This window comes from Oxyura jamaicensis, chromosome 1, assembly GCF_011077185.1.
Source record: "Oxyura jamaicensis isolate SHBP4307 breed ruddy duck chromosome 1, BPBGC_Ojam_1.0, whole genome shotgun sequence".
NCBI lineage: Eukaryota > Metazoa > Chordata > Aves > Anseriformes > Anatidae > Oxyura > Oxyura jamaicensis.
Genome location: NC_048893.1, coordinates 71,335,894 through 71,354,964, shown reverse-complemented (window position 1 = coordinate 71,354,964; position 19,071 = coordinate 71,335,894). Strand labels below are relative to the sequence as shown.

The window sequence follows — 19,071 nt, the reverse complement described above, 5'->3', positions numbered from 1 at the left end:
TCATCTGTGTACATATAACAAAGCAGACAATATTTCTTGTATAATAGACTAGGGATCTGTGCTGTCCTTTCTGTAACATTGCCTTTCTACTACTGTACTACTTTAGAATCTTTCTTCATTTGCCATTTGCTCTGAAATCTTATGTAAGATTTGCTCAAGTCTTTCAGAACACATGAATTAAGCTACCTAAACTTAATATACTGATATCAAAAAAGCATTAAAAATTACTGTCAACTAGGACTAGGCAGTACTCGGGCACCCATGACTCAGGTTCCAATCTGGATCCACTTCCTTTCCATGTCTGTTATTCCTCTGTTTGACTAAAAGGTACCATCACTAGTACGACAAATATTAGCTCTCTCCCCCTTCCATCCCTGATAAATATTTGAAGGAAAACAGCACTGCTTTGCCCAGCCTGGTATGAAAATACAGAAAAAAAAAACAAAACAAACAAACAAACAAACAAACAAACAAAAAAAACAAACAAACAAACAAAAAAAAAAAAACCATCTTCAGAGGCTTCAGAGTAGGACTGGTTTTCTAGTTGAAGAGTGGTTTAACTCTTGCCATGGACACTGGGAGGGAGAATCTTTGTGCTGTCTGGTACTAGGCACACTACCCAGGGATCTCAGGTAAGCACCTGGACTGCCTCTGAAGTTCCTAGAGAGAGCTTTTCAGCTGTTCATTTAGGAGTCCCTCTCTCTCCCCTGGATTAGGTAGGAAGCCTAGGCACCCAAGTTGCATGCCTCAGGTTAGACAGTGTGAACACTCTCACACACACACAAGCACACACTCCCATGGAACGAGATTCAAAGTCTGCAACATGAGAAGTGGCTGTGCTGGCAATGACCATTTTTGTAATGCTGTTGCAAAACATCTGAAGTGAACTAACTACTGGTCAGCTATCCCTGTTAAGCAGTCATGCTGCCATTATTAGAAATGCCATCACTCTGGACTATGGTGACTGCTTCCAGGCCTAGCCTAAAAACAAAAAACAACAACAACAAACAACAACAAACAACAACAAACAAAAACAACAACAACAAACAAAAACAACAACAAACAAACAAACAACAACAACAAACAAAAACAACAAACAAAAAACACAACAACAAAAACAAACAAACACCAACCAAAACCTCCTTACCATACTGGATTCATCATGGGCTGAATGATAAAGTTAGTCTACCCTTAATGCTGAAGTGGCACTATACCTATGGAACATGGCCTGAGGAAAAAAGGCAGAGTCCTGTTTGCGAGGTTAAGTTATCAGACACTATTGAGAAAATAACAAAGTACTTTAGGAAGGGCTGGGTGTGAGGGAGACAAAGGTCCAGGCTCAGAACACATGCCAGATTGGTAAGTGTGGCACCAGAAATAGAGAGCTTAGGTGCTCAGACTCTGAAAAGAGACAAAAAAAGACACCTTCACTCTTTATAGATTTCTTTGTATGTGCATCAGTGTCACTTGCCATAACTGACAAGCTACCCCACCTTTTGCTACGCTAGTTAGGCAGCTGTAAATAATGTTAAGTATGACTAGCTCTCACATGGAAGCAGTGAATCAAACTGCAGTCACCTCAGTATTTTATCATTTAGATTTCACATGTCAAGGACAGCAAACTTTTGCTGTTTTGAGAAAGCTGCATTTTACCTGTAAACATAAATTTGTTTTCCTGAGACCTCCCGAAACACAAAATTCAAACCTCCCACTAATGCTATTTTTAGTCACTTTTCAGAGCAGAATTACATTTAAAACATTTGTCTTGAAAGAAAACTTGTGCTTCAGCATGTAACAGTACAGCAAAACAACAGGAAAAGATGAATCTGGGAAAGCTGCCCAGACATTAATCAGCTCTCATTCCCTCCTTGGCCTTGAATACTACCACAAAGGACAATTTTACCTACTTTGGTCCAGTGCATGCAAGAGGATGTTGGTTATTGGTAAGGTTTTTAGTTTTTGGAGTCCATTTGTGGCCTCCTATTTTTCCATTTCAGCCTCAAACTCAAACTGAATCAACTAACAGAGATAAGCAGCATTAGTAGTAGATACGAACCTCAGCTTTACTATAGCAGCACATTTTAGCCATCTTTTCACTGGCTCAGTTTCTTAGCCAGGTCTTGAGGATGAAAATGTTGCTGTTCTTTGGTAGATACAGAAATTTGTCAGCAGAGTTCTCCTGTCCTAACACTGACACATGAACAAATGGGAACATCTTAAGCCTCTTTTAAGCTCTGACCTATCTGACTGCACATACCCAAATGGCAATGTATCTTTATAGTATCATCTTCCTTTTCCTCCCTCAGCAGGAAATTTTCTCATCCCTTCAATCCTAACATGCAGAGACACGCTCACACACATTAAGTCAATCCAACAAGGAGAGTATGGGTGAGAGTCTATGGAACGACGTTCATTAGTACATCATTATGAAATTCTCAAATTGTTTCCCTCAAAGAATATAAAGTTTAACACATTCTGTACATATTGTTGGTTTCTTAGTTATAAAGTAAACACAGTAATAAACTGTTCATAAAGCATTGACTCGTTTTAAACACAGCCCCTTCTTGTTTTATTTTGCTGAAAGTCCTCTTCCAGTCGGAAACACTCAAGCGATGTACTGCAAATGTGCGTACAGCGTATGACAGCAGAGGAAGGAAGAAAGAGGCACTTTTGATCGGCTGGTATTCTTTGACTTCCCTTTTTACGGTGGAGGTTTATGTTCCTGACACTAGATGGTAGTGTTAGCACAGAAAACCGCTGTGGTTAGGCACTTGGCAACAAGGCTCCAAAGCTGTGCCCTCTCTCTGCTATATCATCAGAATTGGTTTCTGCCGCACTTCCAGGATATCTGGGGAAGGGAAAGAAACAAAAAGAAAGAGCAAGCTTAGGAGGCTCCTGAAAGTAGCCACTGCACAAGGAAGTAAGAACTGAAGATTCATTTCTGGACTGCCACAAAGACCCCTGGTTACAACACTAAAGGAATTTAAATCACAACTAGCAATGAGACTTTGCCTATTAACGAAACCCGTTCTAATCCCTCCCAAGGTGTAACCAAGTTGAATGATGGTAAACTGCAAGTATAACCCATCATACAGAAATGAGAGCTGATTTAAGTATCGCTAATAGTGGCATGAAACAACATGAGTCAGACGTGGAGACAGTGGCAATCTTCCAGAGAAACAAGTGTAAGAAGCATTATAGGACATGCCAAAGGTTTTTTCCTTCAGCAATTCAAGCAATTCAACAGTTTCATCTATTTTACAGCCTGAAGCCTACATTTCTGCACTCAAAAGGCTGCAATAAGAACATTCATTTTGTTGGCTCATCAGTCCCATATTGTCCAAACGTGACAGAATATGAACCTGTAAGATAGCTATTGTAATGGGCATCTTTCCAAATGTGGATAATAAAACTAGCATGCTGGCACAGCAGTCTGCAGAGGTATCTGGAAACTGGGCTTCTAGGTCTTTTTCCAGGCTACACAGAGCATAAAGAATGTCGGAAAAGGGAGCACATGCTTAATTAACCGGCAGGTCGCACATAGCTGCACAAAGAGCACGACCTGAGTAAAAATTGACCCACAGCTCCAGAGGGTTCTAGACATGCTTGTAAAGAATGAAACATAGCAGAGTGAATCCAGTGAAGGGGCACAAAGATGATTAAGGGATTGGACCATCTGACATGCACGGAAAGGCTGAGAGCTGAATCATTTAGCATGGAGAAAGAGAAAACTTAGAGCAGAGGAAGTCTTATCAATATGTACAAACTCCAGATATTTTTGAATATAGTTTGATCACTATCACTAGCATTTTAATTTTGTAGTACAGACTTGCCTAAACTACTCGAAGGAGATGAAATGTCTTTCCCACTGCATCCTGCCCCATGTGCAATGCTCCCTCCTGCTGGAAAGCTGCCACTGGCACAAATGCATTAATTACAAAAAGGCACTAGAAATGGGCTCTATCTGAAGCACCAAGCTAAAGCAGATACTGAAAAAAAAAAGCAAATTAAATTCTGCCTTACAGCCCAGACATTCTATGTCTCTTTTTCACTGTGTCTCAATATATACACTGACTCCTGCAACTGTATGTTAAACAAATTAAGTCTCAAAGTGCATTCAAGCTAAAAGCAAATATTTGAGCATGGTGGCATTTCTACCACCCACTTGAGCAAGTATTAAATGCCAGCAGGAACAATACATCTTCTGTGAACTCCAAAATGCCTGTGGCGAGAGAGATCTAGCTTATCAGCTGTAATTGTATCAACGTAATTATTGTAAGGAGTAATTATATATTTTGTTGGAACTTTGTTCATAATCCACCCTTAATTATAGAGGATCAATTCTGACTGGAATTTATTTCTTCGAAACTGAAATCAATTTAATTTCTACATACAGCAAAAGGCCAAATGGTGTAGAAACATCTCTTTGCTAAGTATGATTTTCCACCTTATCAGCTACAGTTTTCCTTATTGGTAGGGCAGGAGCCAGCCTACTTTTGCAACACATTCTGAGATTGCAGCCTGCAAATGAGGACAAGATTGTAGCTATTACCATTACACTGGCACAGTACAACTAATGACATGAAGAACACACCCATGCTATCTTCCTATCTCTTTTAGCAGTAGATTAATCTGTTTAACAACAGATTTCCCAATTCCTGTCCTCTTAGCTACTTTTCGGGAACAATCTGGAAATAACCACTGAGTTCTCTTTTCAGACCCAGACAAGAAAAAGCTGGCACTGATCAAAAGTCCACAGTTCAGACAAACCTATTCAAAAGTCATGTGATCTGGTGGATGAAAAGAAAAAAGATGAAGTTCTTAGATGGGTAAATTAAAAGGATCTTCAAAGATTAGAGACAGGACTGTAAAAATTGCTCTGTGATCATAACTCTATTCCAGGGGATGACGACTTTATTCCAGTACAGAATTTGGAGTTGATCAACGGTTTTGCCTGAGATACTACCATGCACCTGGACAAAACTTTCTTTGTACCTGAGACAATCAATATGTATTTTCAGAGGGAATGCATTTCAGGACCTCACTTAGAAGGCACAAAGAGAGTGCACAGTAACACTAGTAATGGCTATATGAAAGAAACTGCCACTGCATTTAGACAGAAGAAAACCACTACTTCTTTCTCAATTTTCATAAGTATCTCAGAGTCCCATGAGCTACCTCATACTGTGAACTATACCTCTGAAAGGCTAGCATGCCTGCTGATGCAGGCACCTGTTCAAACTAGTCCACCTATATTTGCAGGCAGACAAGAATTACATGGATGTCGTATTTGATACTTCAGTACTTGCCTGCTGTAAGATGTAATTTATTGTGATATTGTAGCCCAGCTGAACAAATGCAGAGCTGGCCATCATCAGTGTAGTAACTGGCATAGCTAGACAACAACATTGGACTGATTGTTCCTGGTCCGACATAACCACTACTTAGTTTAATTAAAGAAATTGGACACCTGAGAGATTTATAGCTATTAGCATGGGCACTTTGATCAATCCAAGCAATTCATGTGGAAAACAAATCTAGGACTCAAAATTGGCATAGGAGATCATTCAAAATTCCAAAACCACCTTTACATAACCCTTAGTCACAGGTGTCTGCTACAACTATTGCTGTCAGTGGGCAGGCTCACAGTGAGTTGCCTTGTACTCAGGAGATGGATGAACCTTATATTACAGTGTTAAAGCCACTAATACTCCTCCAGAAACAAAACCTACCAGCTTGTTTGAACTCTCACCAAGCAAAACTAACCCAAAGCCAGAGAACAGTTAGACAACATTCCACTTGTTCAATCTGATTTGCTGCTACAGTCAGCAAATAAGGTTTGAAGTCACGTTCCCTTTCAGAGAAAGGCTTGTTCCTTTATCTTAACAGCAAAATCCCACAACACTGAAGGCTGCCTGGGAACCAAATGATTCTGTTTATGGGTAATGCACAATAAAATCCACCTGTTAAAATTCGATGCAATGGCAAAGTGATGTAAGTTAAGTGTGCATAGAGTAGAAAATTTTCATCTGTTCTATTCAGCTTCAGCCATGAGCCCACCAGAGACCGTCCTGTTCCAGATAAGGACCGCGACCTCAAATTTGTTGCATTGTGTAGATCTGTAAGGGTAAAAGACAGCAAGTTTAAAACTATTGTACTTTTTGCATTTTTTTGGAAGATTCAATGAAAGCTTCTGAAAATAAAATATACACATGTGGTGGTTTTACCACCACATATGTATGTTTTCCTTTTTTTATAAAAAGGAAAGACAACTATTAATTTTCTAAAGAAAAATTACACACAGGTCACTTATTACTACTATTATTATTTTTAAATCAGTCAGATCTTGCTCAGTACAGAATTCACCATTTACATTGAAGCTAATGAGTTATATCAACAGCTGCTAGTAGTAGTAAATCATCAAAACATGATCCACTGGTCGACCAGCCAGGAGAGAAAATGAAGCACTTGCACAAGCAAAATCCTAACCCAGCCTTCCCTTATACACAAAATAACATCCCTACAATTAAGTAGTTACTCATACAGAAACGTATAACAGAAGGAAAAATCTATCCTATGAAGAAGATTAACATCTAACAAGACACAGGAAGAGTCAGTATTAGTAAGGAAGTTCACTGCAAATCTCCGTGCATTCCCCAAGACAAACCTAGGATTATTTACCAAGTTATTTATTCTTCCTGAAATTAGATTAGAGATCCAAAATGTATTTTAAAACAAAAGGACCCCAAATCCACTCTAAACTAGAGGAGATTTTTATAGCTTCAGACAGGAATGCACGTTACATCTGTTTAGTGTTTCTAGGCTTTCTCTCCATTCCTCTGTAAAACTCAGTCCAGTCCCACAGTGCTTAAAGCAGATGCTGAAGTGAAGATAATTTTGGACCAGAGCAATCCAAGCTTTGGGAGTCATTTGTTTAAAAGTAGGTCCTGAGGAAAAAAGTGGCAGCTATTCTGGCAATGTACATATCATATGGAGGAAAAAAAAAAAAAAAACTTGTTTTCCTTCCTTTCCTGTAAGTGCACATGGCCAGTCTATTCACTCTTTCCACACTTTACCACTATGTCAAGAGCACTGTGGTGATCAGGTCAGAAGGACTTGACTCTGGTAGCTGGAATAAGCATAATACTCCTGCTGTGTCATGCTTGCCTGCAGCAAAAGCAAGCAAAGCCTAATGGACTGTTCCTGTCCACAACATCTCTGCACTGGGGTCAGGTCTGCAGCAGCACTGGCCAGACCAAGGACACTGCTGATGTTCAGACAAGTCAGTTATTCTCCCACCACAAGGCCAATACTCCCTGCTTCTACAAAAAGCCCAGCTTTTTGTCAGCTTTCTCCCTTCTGGGAAGAAAAAAAAAAAAAAATGTTACTGCAGTTCCTGAACAAACATTGGTAGGACACACAGATTTCTGTAATTTGTAATCAGATTGAATTTAGCTACTTCTCCTTTCAGAAAGCTCATTCTTGAATAAATTAAGCTTCCTAGTGTAAGCTATTAAAATATATATTTATATATATATATATATATTAAAAAAAAAAAAAAAAAAAAACATTATTTTTTTAAATAAGGTCCAGGAACAATAAAGTCAAAACATTTAAAACCATAAACAAAACCACATTTCTCAATATTCGCATTTCTCAATATTTTATATGTATGTTATATGTATGCTATAAAACATTTGGAAAACCTGGAATTTGTTCACTCCCATAAATATTTGAAAATGGAAAAAGAAAATGGAAAATAATAAGGATGTTCATAATTATGACTAAGTATGCTAGGATCTGATATTGCAAAACTGTACTGAGTAGACACTACCATCCCTAATGAGGGCTTCTGGTTAAATGCTTAGAACTCCATTCTATCCTGCGCAGCCTCGAGGAGAAATACATCAAAGACAGAAGACTCCATCTGGGAAAGCAGTTCTCACTACACTGCATAGTAACTGACGCAAGCTCTAGCCATTTTATAACTAAACATGGAGGCACACTTGTCTCCAGCTTCCAGAGAGATGCTTTGAAAAGAATAACCCCAGTTTCAGAGTGGCACCAGAGATGGACTAGTTGAGACGTGCCATCAGAGCAGTTTTTGTGGAGCTAGATTTTTCACACTGTAAACCTTTTGGAAAATCCAGCACTGGAATCCCTTTCCACAGATGTGTTCCCCCTCCTCTCTGAAAGTCTGCTTAGCTAGTGTTATTTCTCTCACCTCCACCATCATCTTCTCTGAAGAACTCCTCACTGTCATTTGCTGAGTGGGATTTTTTCATCTCAGCAATTCGATTTCGGGGCACTTTTCTCTTGAGGGATGGGGAGAAAAAGGATGGGCGATTGTTGCGTTCTGGGGTTGGCGGCGTGCTGAAAGAAGTGACCTGAAAGGAAAAATAAAGGAAATGCTAAGGAAAGTTTTGTTTAAGAAGTTTTATGCTTCTAATAGGAAATAAACAGTTTCAAATATGCACCACAAGGTAATCACATATAAAAATTAGAATCATGACTGGTGCCCAGCTGCAAGTTTCATCAGAGTGGTCTGATAAACTGTGTCAACTACACAGTCATCTCAACTTCAAGACACTCATCAAGATGAAAGTATTTTGATGCATCAGCACCCTCAACTGTTAACTAAATAATGAAAAGAACTCCAGAGCTGTGATGTGATCGCTTTTCAAAGGGATTTATAGTTACAAAGGAATAAAAATGCAGATTAATAATTTATTTAGGCAACAAGAATGTCACTGTTATTTTTATATGTTGAAATTCAGAAGACTTAATAGGCTAAGAACGTACTGGACACAAAATTGTGCATCTTCATTTCTTTGGTAAAGATGAGGTAGTTTGCCTGGTTAAACAGATGCCACATGAGATCACTGTAAAAGGTCACTGTGTCTGTGATGCAGGGTCACAAGACAATTAATAACCCAAGATGCTAACGCAAAAGACAAGTCAATGAGCAACTCTCTATATATTATTTCTCAATAGGATGGAGAAAAACAAGTTGAAAGGCCAGTGATGATTTGGTTACAGCAAGTGATGACAAATACAGGGATATAATTGTCTTTGGTGAAATGCAGGTTAGGCACAGAACTACAGAGACACCATTCCCTCAGAGCAGCAATCACAATTATAGTCAGCCATACCTACTTCAGAAAGAATTTCAATTGCAGTAATTGGGTACTGGTTTTGCTAGTAATATTTTACCTGTTTCCTTTCAAATTAAAAAAAAAAAGGATAACTACTCTGCTAACAGAGGCGATCAACTTTTATCTCATTCTTACTTTTTCACACCATTAATTTAACAATCCCATAACACTTCCTGAGATGAGATCACTCTTCATATCTGTCCTTACAAATAAGGATGGAGGTGATGTGTGAGTGAGGATGACAGCCAAGCCAAGCTGATGCTGCACTGCAGAAACCCGCTATGTCATCCCTCTGTCATTAACATAAAAAAAATCAGAAGCATTCTACTACCCAACTGATCCTCTCTTAAGTGCACTTGATCTCTAACCTATGCTTGTCTCAATTTATTTTTAATTCTGTAGCCATTTCATATCACACCTGCAGGGAAAAATCAGACAGACAGATTACCATTAAAGTCATTAGCAAAGAGCAATGATAATACATTATCAAACAGAGGCACTGGAAGTCTTGGAGCCAAAAGACCAGGAAGTCCCTCCGGGCCTGGTTTCTCAGGCTGTACCTCTACAGCAGAGAGTTAATGAGCTCTGTGCTGACAGCTCATTTCGCCTTTTAGGAAGCCAGAAAGAGAAATCCCATGACTTGCAAGGACATCACTGGAAGCAGACCTGCTGGCCTTTGAACTCCACGGGTTACTAATGTTACACAGGAAACCAGGCTGGAATCCATCAGTAATCACTCTGCCTGGGTCAGGGCACATCTGTATAGATATTTTAAAGACACGCTGCCTAAATCCCATTAACTAGGTAAAATGCTTTAACTGAAATCAATGCTCAGGATTGAAAAATGGCCAGATCAAGATCTTTGGACAGACTCTATTGGTATTTTACTGCACTTGTATTAAGCATATGCATAAATATGGTCATATATCTTGATCCACAGTCTTTGCTTTAATATTATACAGGCTTTGCACTGCTGGTATTCACTCCTCAAAATCTCCTGTGAAGTTTAGTCAGCAACTTACACCACATACAAATTCCACATTTCTAGGTAAACCCCATCTTGTACAGAAATGGAATCTATTAATTTTCATAAAAATAGGCAGAACCATCATTTGCCTTGGCATCAACATCACTGTTGTTTCAACAAAACACTCCTCCAGAAGTATGAATCATGCACCCATCTCTGTACTCATTATTTGCTCAAAAGTAAACTGCAACAAAAATCCATCTGCATATATTGAATAGATCTGAAATCTATACAAGCAAAACTAAGTTCAGAACCATGATGTGGGTGAATTCCAGCTTCAGTTCATCCACTGGCTTTAAACAAAACATATCCCGGCTTAACCTTAAGTCAGTATTTCTGTCTACTACTTACTCTCTCATGCACTGGGGAATCTGGATTTGAGTCCTCTTCTGTACCATATGGTGAAGTGTCACCAGTAGAAACTCTGCTCACTGCCATTTCTGCGTGTCCTTTCCCTTGTGGCCCTTTCATTCGGACAAACTCCATGTTGTTATATTTATAGAAGCCAAAAGACATTTTTTGAGCCATCTTTGCTGCAACACTCACCTACAATGCACCAAGATGGGAGAGAAATACATAAAATATCACCTTCAAATATAAAACATAATGTTCTCTGAAAGCAGTTATCTAAGTATAAATCAAAAATATAGCAGATAGCGGTCATTATCTTGATTCTTAGGAAACATTTTAAGCCAAAGTCTGAAGTGATTTCCAAAGGGGAAGCAATTTTACAGATACAAAAACAGACACTTAGAGGAGAATCAACTCCTTCAGCTATCCAAAAAGCAAAGTTATGCAATGACAAGCTGAGATAAAACAAAAGTTTTTTTCAGACCCACACAACATGGCACACTCAAGCACAGACAAGCACATGCACAACTCAACACAACCCACATAGGGACAATTATTTGAGTCCAAAAAGTAACAGACACGTACAAAAACCAGCAAGGCACACAGCCCAATTCCGGCACTACTTTGTGGCAAGTATAATTCAGACATTTGTGTTCACATTGTCAAACCCAAAGCAAAAAGAGCTCCCATGCACAACTAACCTGCATCACATTGCTCACCACAAAACCCTGACATCTTTTGAACCCTCTCAAGAGAGAAAAGGGCTCAATTTCCAGTGAACACAACTGAACTGAGAACTGAACTGAGAACTAGAAAAAGGAAGACCAATATGAAAACAGAAGGTTTTTACAAGTGAAATAAGGAGGACTTATGCATAAGCTTAAGTGGTTTATCAGAACTTTCAGCAGTTTATTCCATCAAAGGCCCAGGTTTGTTTATAAGATCATTTATATTGCACTAAGAATTAATACAGACAACTGAAATCAAGTAACCTTGAGAAGTACAGAGAGCTTGCTTCTCTTAAGAAGAGTGAAAATACAAGCAGGTCAGATTTCAAGTTTTGCCTTTGGCTATAATCAAGTGTTTAAACAAAGAATTCTATTCCATCTAAGAAAACAACACGAAGCAGAATTTTTATATTCATGTCCTTTGGAAAAACGTCTGTTAAAAGCATAAACTACTCATGTTTAAAAACATGGAGAAGCTAAAATATTCAGGCCCTCTATTGAAGAGGGTAGGAACACAGGGAAATGAAGGAGTTTACAGTCATGGGAGGTAGTGACTGGCATCCTTTCCTTTTTTTAATCTTTCAGCACTGTCTTCACAGTAAATATTTTGTGAAGTTTATTGGCTCATGCACAATCTTGACTAAGTACTGAATTTGAAGCTACAAGTGAAGGTATTTCAAGTTTCTATACGAAAGCAATGAAAGCTTCCTTCCAATGCAGTGAAACTACAGTGGCCTTTTGAAAATATACACAAGTAGAGAACACACTAAACAAAAACACATTTTCCATTTAACAAGATAGTTATCAGAGTTTAAGATCTCCATGTAAAACATGTCTTCACCGAATTGACTAGAAAAATGCATGAGCTTTCAGAAAAAGTGAAACGGTTCCCATAATTCTGTTATTCATATCCATTCTGATGTCATACTCTTGCATCTTCATCAGCTTCACTTCTTTTGGCAAACACAAGAGTATCAAAACCTGATCTGAGCAACCTCAGTGCACCCAAAAGCACTAACTTTGGAGCAGGTCTCAAAACTAAGAAGCATAGATCATGATGCAGATGATCTAACAGGACAAAAAGCCAACAGCCTCACAGAAAAACTGTGGTCAGTATCATTGTTACAAAAGACACTGTCTTTCAGAAGCACCTTACCCTATTGTCATAGACCTTCTTGAGTGCTTCATAGCGGATGGACCCCTGAAAAATCACTCCTTGAAAGGTGTTGCTTTTGTCACTGGCAACCAGCTCCACACAGACCATTTCTCCTTCTCCTACAGTCATGTCACTGAAAACCTGCAAAATGTAATACAAAACACTTCAGGGGAAACTGCAGCTGGTAAAGATCAGATACATTGAGATTCCCATGATTCTCCTCAGGCCCAATGTAGGTTCAACGTAAATGGGAAAAAGTAATGAAGATGTAGGCTCTATCACAGCTTTTCCAAAAACCATGGACTCCAGGCAGTGTCCAGTTCACGTCATGTGTTTGGGTAAGCAGCTCTTACAATCAGCTTCTCTTGTTTCAGCCCGTCATAAAAATGTGTACCAAAATCCAGCTATAAATCCTGATTTCAAACATATTAAAGAATGAGGAACATCAAATAAATCATCATGGACTTGCCCCATAAAACCCCCAGGAATATAACACTCCAAAAACATTTGTTCAAAAGGTACCAGAAAACAACCACTCTGGACATAAGACTAGAATGGGACAAAACCCTGCTGCAGCAAGGAACTCACCTCTTCAAAACTGTCGATCATGAAGAATATGTTGGGATAGCTGATCTTTGACTCCTCTCCTTTGCTGTCCATTGGGTGTTTGCTAGGAGATGCAAACACTTGCTGAGAAAAATATTAAAAAATAAAATTATATCCTTTCATGTGCCAAGGAATGGGCACGCTGAATACAAGGCAAGCAGTACCAAAACACCACAGTCCAGCACTGCTCAATCAGCCAACACTTGCACTTCTACTAGGGATGCTGGACATCCTTCAGGCAAAGCTGAACTTGCAATAATGATAGAACCTCCCACCTGTGAAATCCTTGAGTTTTCATGTGCAAGTTATCAGTTACTGCGCAGTAAATTTCTCTGTGTGTTCTTCTCACCAACCTATAGTAATATTAAGGCATTCCCCTTGAGTTATTTCTAAGTTGCTGCAATGTACTGCAATGCAAAAGCACACACAGCAAGAAAGTTACTGTGGAATAGCTGACCTAACATTATTCTTTTTTTTTTTTTGTACAATGATTTTTGCTATTATTGTTTGCTTAGTTTCACAGTAAGATCAACATTACTCCGTAGTGATACGTGAAGCTCTCAGGAGGACAAGAACTTGATTTCTCACCCCCATTTTCTACTTCTGTTTCTTTCCCTAGCCACTGTGCTTCCTGTTACACGTTCCTCCCTCTGAAGCAACTCCTCATCTCCTTTGTTCTTTTCTCTCTTCAAAACGATCAACATATAAAAAGCTAAAGGTTTTAGATTTTATCATTCCAACAATAATAAAATGGTTAAAGAAGGAGAAGAATTCATACTGAGTAGCTTTCTTTGCTTCTACCTCCATTCACAAAGCTTTGAATTAAAGTAACATGATGAATCTCAACACACTCACCATGGGCTTATTTAATTACTTCAGACAGTAACGTGACTTGTTAACAATCCAGCTTGCACTGGTGTCTGAAACAAGGACATCTTTCGAGCACCCTTGTTCTTATGCCATCCAATGTAAAGCCAAAAAAAAAAAAAAACACACTCCAAACACATCTCCAGTCACATACACCAAAGGAAAATATAGTTTGTAGAGATCTTATTGTCAAGCCAACAGAAGTAGCTCTGTCACAGCTCTGGAAGAGTATAGCATGTCATAATCCTGAACAGGATTCCTCCCTATTCAATATCTGGTTGTGCACAGAGGGGGTAAAATACAGTTTCTAAAGCAAGAACAAACAGAGTAATGAAAATCTTAAAATGTTGGCTTTTGTTCATTTAAAATGAACAGCCTCAATTGTGCATGTTCCAATGAAACGCCCTAATGCAGATATGCTTTCCACAGTACCTAGAATTGCCTTTTCTCTCTCTTCATATAACAGCTAGAAATGTTATTTGTATGTACTGATAAATTCTAATGTGTTCTGGGTTTCTCCTAGAAAAGGGAAGACAAAGAAAAATTTGTAAGCAGCCTCACAGCATAAGCCTCTAAAAATGAGGAACAAAAAACCTTCTCCTTATTCTGAATATTGCTCACATGCTTCGCACAGGCCTCTTATCCTCATTTTCCTAGTTTTCGAACGGGCATGCAATATTTACAGATTTTTTTCCTCAAAAGAACTTTGCAGAGGTTAACTCCAGGTGAAATTTGGACTTTTACACAGCAGAAACAACAATGAGAAATAAAAGGATTGCTGTCAATGATCTAACATGGTATCTTAACAGAACCACCAGAAGGGAATTGTGTGCTCAACACACTGATTACAAATAAAATAATCAACATTGCTTGTTTTCTTTGTAGGCGAAACAACAACTGAGTTCAATGTGGTAAAAAAAAAAATATTGAATGATTAAAAAATATTGGCTTATTTTAGGTAAAGCCACACAAGTAGCTGAGTGAGCTAAAGGAATGGAAATGCCTGATATAAACAGTTTATGCAACAGAAGCTTTTTGAAGTAGAATTTCTGCCAGCTAGGAAAAGTTTTTGCAAGATCTGCTAGAAACTGAAGAACTCTAGCATTTCTTATTGCTACCCATGCTTAATTATTCAGTCTCCTTCACTATGCTAAAACTTAAATTAACACTATACTGCACACAAATAAGTGATAAAACCTTCTGTGTAGTGATGGGAAGGAAAGAGCAGTTGAAAGGAGAAAACAAGAATCACATAAAACAATAAAAATAAGTTGGTAATCAGTAAATAGTCTATCATTTAATATCCCTACATTACAAATTTACCCTGAAGGTTTCTTGTAACTCATGTCTTGTACAATTTTGGGTTTACCCTAAGATTTTTTTTTTTTTTTTTTTTTTAACACTTAGACATTCTCCCTCCAGCACACTCTCCCCAAATGCAGTAAGCAATGACATAAATCTTGAGGTCTTTATGGCTTTTTGAGAGGGGCTATAAAGCACATTTAGCTGACTGGCAGGATATGTCAGCAGACAGGCTCGAGCTGCTTGACAAGGGTTAATCTGTGACAGAACACAGCATGAGAACTGCTGTCCTGGTGCTGATACAGTTTTTAGGATCAGGTAATACTGGATGCCCTTATCCACGGTAAACATAGGCTAGTCTCACCTGAGATTTCTTTTTGTGAATGTGAATGTCTCCTCCATCGGAGCGTGTGCACACAGCACACGTCACCACATAATCCAGCTAAAACAGCACAACAGATAGAAACAGCACAACAGATAGACAAATGAAGATTTAGAATTAGAAAAAAAAAATACTCGTGGATGAAGCAGAACACATTCTGCCTTCATTTTTTTCAGCTCTAACTAAAAGTAAACTGTTTTGGTATTGCTATTTCCTTTATTCTCTTTACTATCCCCAAACTCCTGCAAATCTCTTGGTAGCCCACAATATTTTTGTTTGTTTACTATATCAGCAGTACTGAAAACTTTTACAAATATATACTCTGGAGTGTACAAGCTTGGGTAAAGAAACTCCAATCAGCATTGTTTACCATTAAGCTTACTGGTCAGCTATGGAATACACATGCCACACAGAAGAGCACTTTAAGGTAGGAATGGAAATATATCCTCCCTTCAAAAAGAAAGAAATGGAAGCAATAATGAACACAAGCAATACACTAGAGAGATCAGAAACCATTGACGTAGCCTGCCAAACAACCTGAAAAAACTTATAAGGTGTATGTGTTAAAACTCTTGACTGCAATGCCAGCTGTAACGTTATCTTCTGAATTCTGACTGTAGCAAACAGATTCTAATTCATCATTAAATAAGTGCAGAAACTGCTTGCTACAGAGAACTACAGAGAAGGCTTGCAATGAGAATTTTGGGAGGAAGAGGGCAGAATAAAACAAGTTATTCTCCAGGATGTGTGCAATGAGCTAGTAGTCTCTCATTTTGGGATCATAACCAACAAAACTTTTCAGAGATCTAGAATTACTATAGTATTTTTCACCTTCCCAGACTACCAATGTAACATATGTAACAACTTAAGAACACATAAGTTAATTTTAAAATATATATATAACATGCCAGTTTAATCTTCCCATCAACAAATAGAAAAGGTTTACTAAATCTCTGATGTCAAGAACAGCAAACTCTCAGTGCAACACATAACACCTTTACTGCATTTTCACTTCACAGTTTCCTCTCTTAGCTGTACCAATATTGTGAACTCTAATGAAAACATCGCTAGTCTAACAGTCTCGTACACCTTCAAACTATTATACTTAGCAAAGCCTGCCATTTTGTAAAACTTTAAGAGAATAAAATTCAGCTGTGCTTCACTGAGCATACTTTTTATCAGGACTCTACTAAAAACTATCTTAGGTTTTGTTCACTTAGACTCTGAAAGGCAAAATAAAAAACATGCTTTGTTTCTGTTCTCCAGAGGTGTTCAAATCCCCAAAGCTAAAGAGGAAATAGGACAGATCAAAGTCTACCCTGAAACCTCTCTAGCATAAATAGCCTATAAAAGTTAAATAAGCATCACTGTTACCTTCTGTAGAATGAGGTTCAAGTAGACACTCTCTTCCCAGTCAATGTCAGGGTCTCCCAGCCCAGGAAGCTTCTTAGAATCTCTCCGGTAAACTTCAACTTCAACCTGCTAAGAAAATATCACATCTTCTTGAAAAATATTATCTGAAAGTACCTATATGCATACATAATATTGACACCAGAAATTGCACATTGCATAGCTTCCTGATATATTTTTCTGTCAGGACCAGATTTTGCTGACCATGCAAGGCCAGCCCTTGTGGAAGACTTTGCATAGAAGTGAAGTTTCATTTATTCCTTATGATGGCTATGTTTTAGCATAAGTGAAATAAATTAAGTTTGCCTTCCATACACACAGATTTCTCTTAACATAATCCCGTGGAATCAAAAATATCACCAGACTACCACTCACCATTGTCAGCTGGTATCTTTTTGAAGAAAAACAATGCAGAGGGAAGTGGGACTCAAAACCATCTTATCAGCAATGAGAAACCTTCATCCCAAGTAGCCTACAGATGAAGAATCTCCTTTACCCCAAGCCAGCTGAATGTCACCAGGGATAAAATGAAAATGAAACAAATCTGCACATCACTGTGGCAGTAGGAGGAAAGAACTGAGCTTGTTCACAAGTGCAGTGGAAGACTCTGGGATGATGAAGTTCACAGAAATCATTTTGGTAACCCCTCTTCTACATGTTACACTCTGACAGTACTAACTGGACCCAGCTACTTATGAAATTTTAATTTGTAATAAAAAAGAAGCAAAAAACAAAAAGCCCAAGTAATCACAGAAAGCAGGAACAACCCCACAAATGCTAATAAATTGAAGCAACTGAGACAATAAATAACACTTCATGTAGTGCACAGAGTTATAAAGCAGTTTTAAGACACTTTAAAGCAGATAAAGACGCTTTAAAAAAAACTCTGCAGGACAGCTTACCCTCTGAAATAGTGAGTAAAACTAAATAGGGGAATAGGTAGGTAGTACGCTTTTTAGACGCCAAAGCTATGTACTGTCTTGATAAACCTGGAAAAACATTTGTTTGTCAAAAATCTTTCTAGTTAACATTAACATTTCTTAAATATATGTTAAAGTATCTGGAATACTGTGACCAGTTAACATAGATGCAAACAGGGCAATTCCTGAACCCTTTGTTTTGTTTTGGATAGGGCTGAGAAAAAATGGTAGAGCTAGTTTATTAGAAAACAGATTGTCATAGAAGCCTGAATACATGAATGAAATCAAACGGAGTAGGAATAGGTCCTATAGTAAATGCATCTTTATTTCAAGTCCTCTGGGAAGGACAAAATTACCAGGCTGAATGATAGTGAAGATGAACAAGACACTGAAACATTTCAGGCTGATACCAGCACTGGGTAGTATGAAAGCTGATGCATTGTTTGTTATGATTTTTTTTTTTCCCACTTACAAATATCTTTCAAAAACACTACAGACACATACAGATGCCATTCCTGTATTTCTAAAGCTCCTAACCATGAGTTTTTCTACTGGCAACATGATTGCACAACTTATTGAGACTTACTGTAAAAAACTAAGACTAAGCTGGGAGCAGCTGAACGCAATAATCTCATCTAAATTCATCTCCAAATAAACTTAAGGTGATTTTTGCATTTTTGTGCTTAACAACACATAAATACATAGTCACAGGATTCCAGAAATACCTTGTGAGACAAAGTCAGGCTGTTTAGAAAGGAAGGATTGGATGGAGGCAAGCCTAACTGAACAATTAAACTCCAGGTTTAGCTAATACCAGGGTAAATGAGATGAAGCACACAGCAGACACCACCTCAGTCCACCTTGCCTCCATGCCCATGAAGCCTTTATTTAAAATAGGCAGAATTTAATCACCTCTTTAAGTCCAAATCTCACTTTGCAGAATTTGGCCACTACTGTTTTCTGGCCATAAAGTTAATTCAGATGCTGATCTCCTCCCCAGCAATTACAATGTTGGATGAGAGCTTTTTCACCTAACACCCCTCCCATCCCATTACAGATAACAACAGGGAACAGCCTCTCTCCAATCGTGACATTTTTCCCTAGGTTAGGGAAGTTTCTCCACTAACATAGGGTCTGATTCCTGGACAGAACGACATGCAGGTCAGG

General features: G+C 38.3%; 1 protein-coding gene across 2 annotated transcripts in view; it reads right to left on the bottom strand.

The window, feature by feature from the left end:
- Positions 1-1,629: 1,629 nt before the first annotated feature.
- Positions 1,630-19,071, bottom strand: part of KIAA0930 (KIAA0930 ortholog) — a 68,496-nt gene continuing 51,054 nt past the window's right edge. Inside the window, exons 3-10 of one of the 2 annotated variants that reach the window (XM_035309779.1) lie at positions 16,949-17,056; positions 15,557-15,634; positions 13,006-13,107; positions 12,418-12,558; positions 10,534-10,728; positions 8,225-8,387; positions 5,964-6,119; positions 1,630-2,848 (exon numbers count right to left, since the gene is read on the bottom strand). In XM_035309779.1, coding sequence (XP_035165670.1) covers positions 2,808-2,848; positions 5,964-6,119; positions 8,225-8,387; positions 10,534-10,728; positions 12,418-12,558; positions 13,006-13,107; positions 15,557-15,634; positions 16,949-17,056 — 984 coding nt within the window. In that variant the 3' untranslated portion in view covers positions 1,630-2,807. The remainder of the gene's footprint in view (positions 2,849-5,963; positions 6,120-8,224; positions 8,388-10,533; positions 10,729-12,417; positions 12,559-13,005; positions 13,108-15,556; positions 15,635-16,948; positions 17,057-19,071) is intronic. The other variant, XM_035309788.1, reaches the window with a different exon arrangement.